We start from the raw sequence: 651 nt of genomic DNA on the forward strand, positions 1-651 counted from the left end.
GGCCCTACAGCTCCGGGTGCTGGCAGCCCCAGCTCCCTGCTGACTCTCTCTTGGCAGCATGCGACTGTGACCCGGCCGGATCGCTGGACGGAGGTGCCTGTGACGGGCACACGGACGTGGCGCTGGGCATGATCGCGGGGCAGTGCCGCTGCAAGGAGCACGTGGCCGGGCCCCGCTGTGACCGCTGCCAGCACGGCGCCTACGGCCTCAGCCATGGAGACCCACAGGGCTGCCAGCGTGAGATGGGACCCAGGGATGGGCACGGAACAGTGTGGGGTGGAGGGATGGGGACGGAGGGATGTGGGATGGATGGATGGAAATGGAGGGATGTGGGGTGGAGGGATGGGTATGGAGAGATGTGGAATGGAGGGATGGAAATTGAGGAATGCGGGATGGAGGGATGAGGATGGAAGGCTCTGAGATCGAGATATGGTGATGTAGGGATGGGGATGGAGGAATGGGAACAGAGTGATGGGGAGGGAGGTGCTAGGGGTGGAAGGACCCAGGATTGGGAGGGAGGGCCATGAAGCCCATGGGTTGTGGTGCCAGGTGGCAGCCCCTCACGTGTGGGGGTGCACACACGTGTGGGGGGCAGCGTGCAGGTGTGACCCGCGGGGCACGGTGGCGGGCAGCTCCCCCTGCGACCCCATC

General features: G+C 65.6%; 1 protein-coding gene across 1 annotated transcript in view; it reads left to right on the forward strand.

Moving 5' to 3' along the window:
• Positions 1-651, forward strand: part of LAMB2 (laminin, beta 2 (laminin S)) — a 33,631-nt gene that overhangs the window by 2,781 nt on the left and 30,199 nt on the right. Inside the window, exons 10-11 of the mRNA XM_009997022.1 lie at positions 58-237; positions 596-647. Coding sequence (XP_009995324.1) covers positions 58-237; positions 596-647 — 232 coding nt within the window. The remainder of the gene's footprint in view (positions 1-57; positions 238-595; positions 648-651) is intronic.

This window comes from Chaetura pelagica, unplaced genomic scaffold (assembly GCF_000747805.2).
Source record: "Chaetura pelagica isolate M959 unplaced genomic scaffold, ChaPel_1.0 scaffold364, whole genome shotgun sequence".
Taxonomy (NCBI): Eukaryota; Metazoa; Chordata; class Aves; order Apodiformes; family Apodidae; genus Chaetura; species Chaetura pelagica.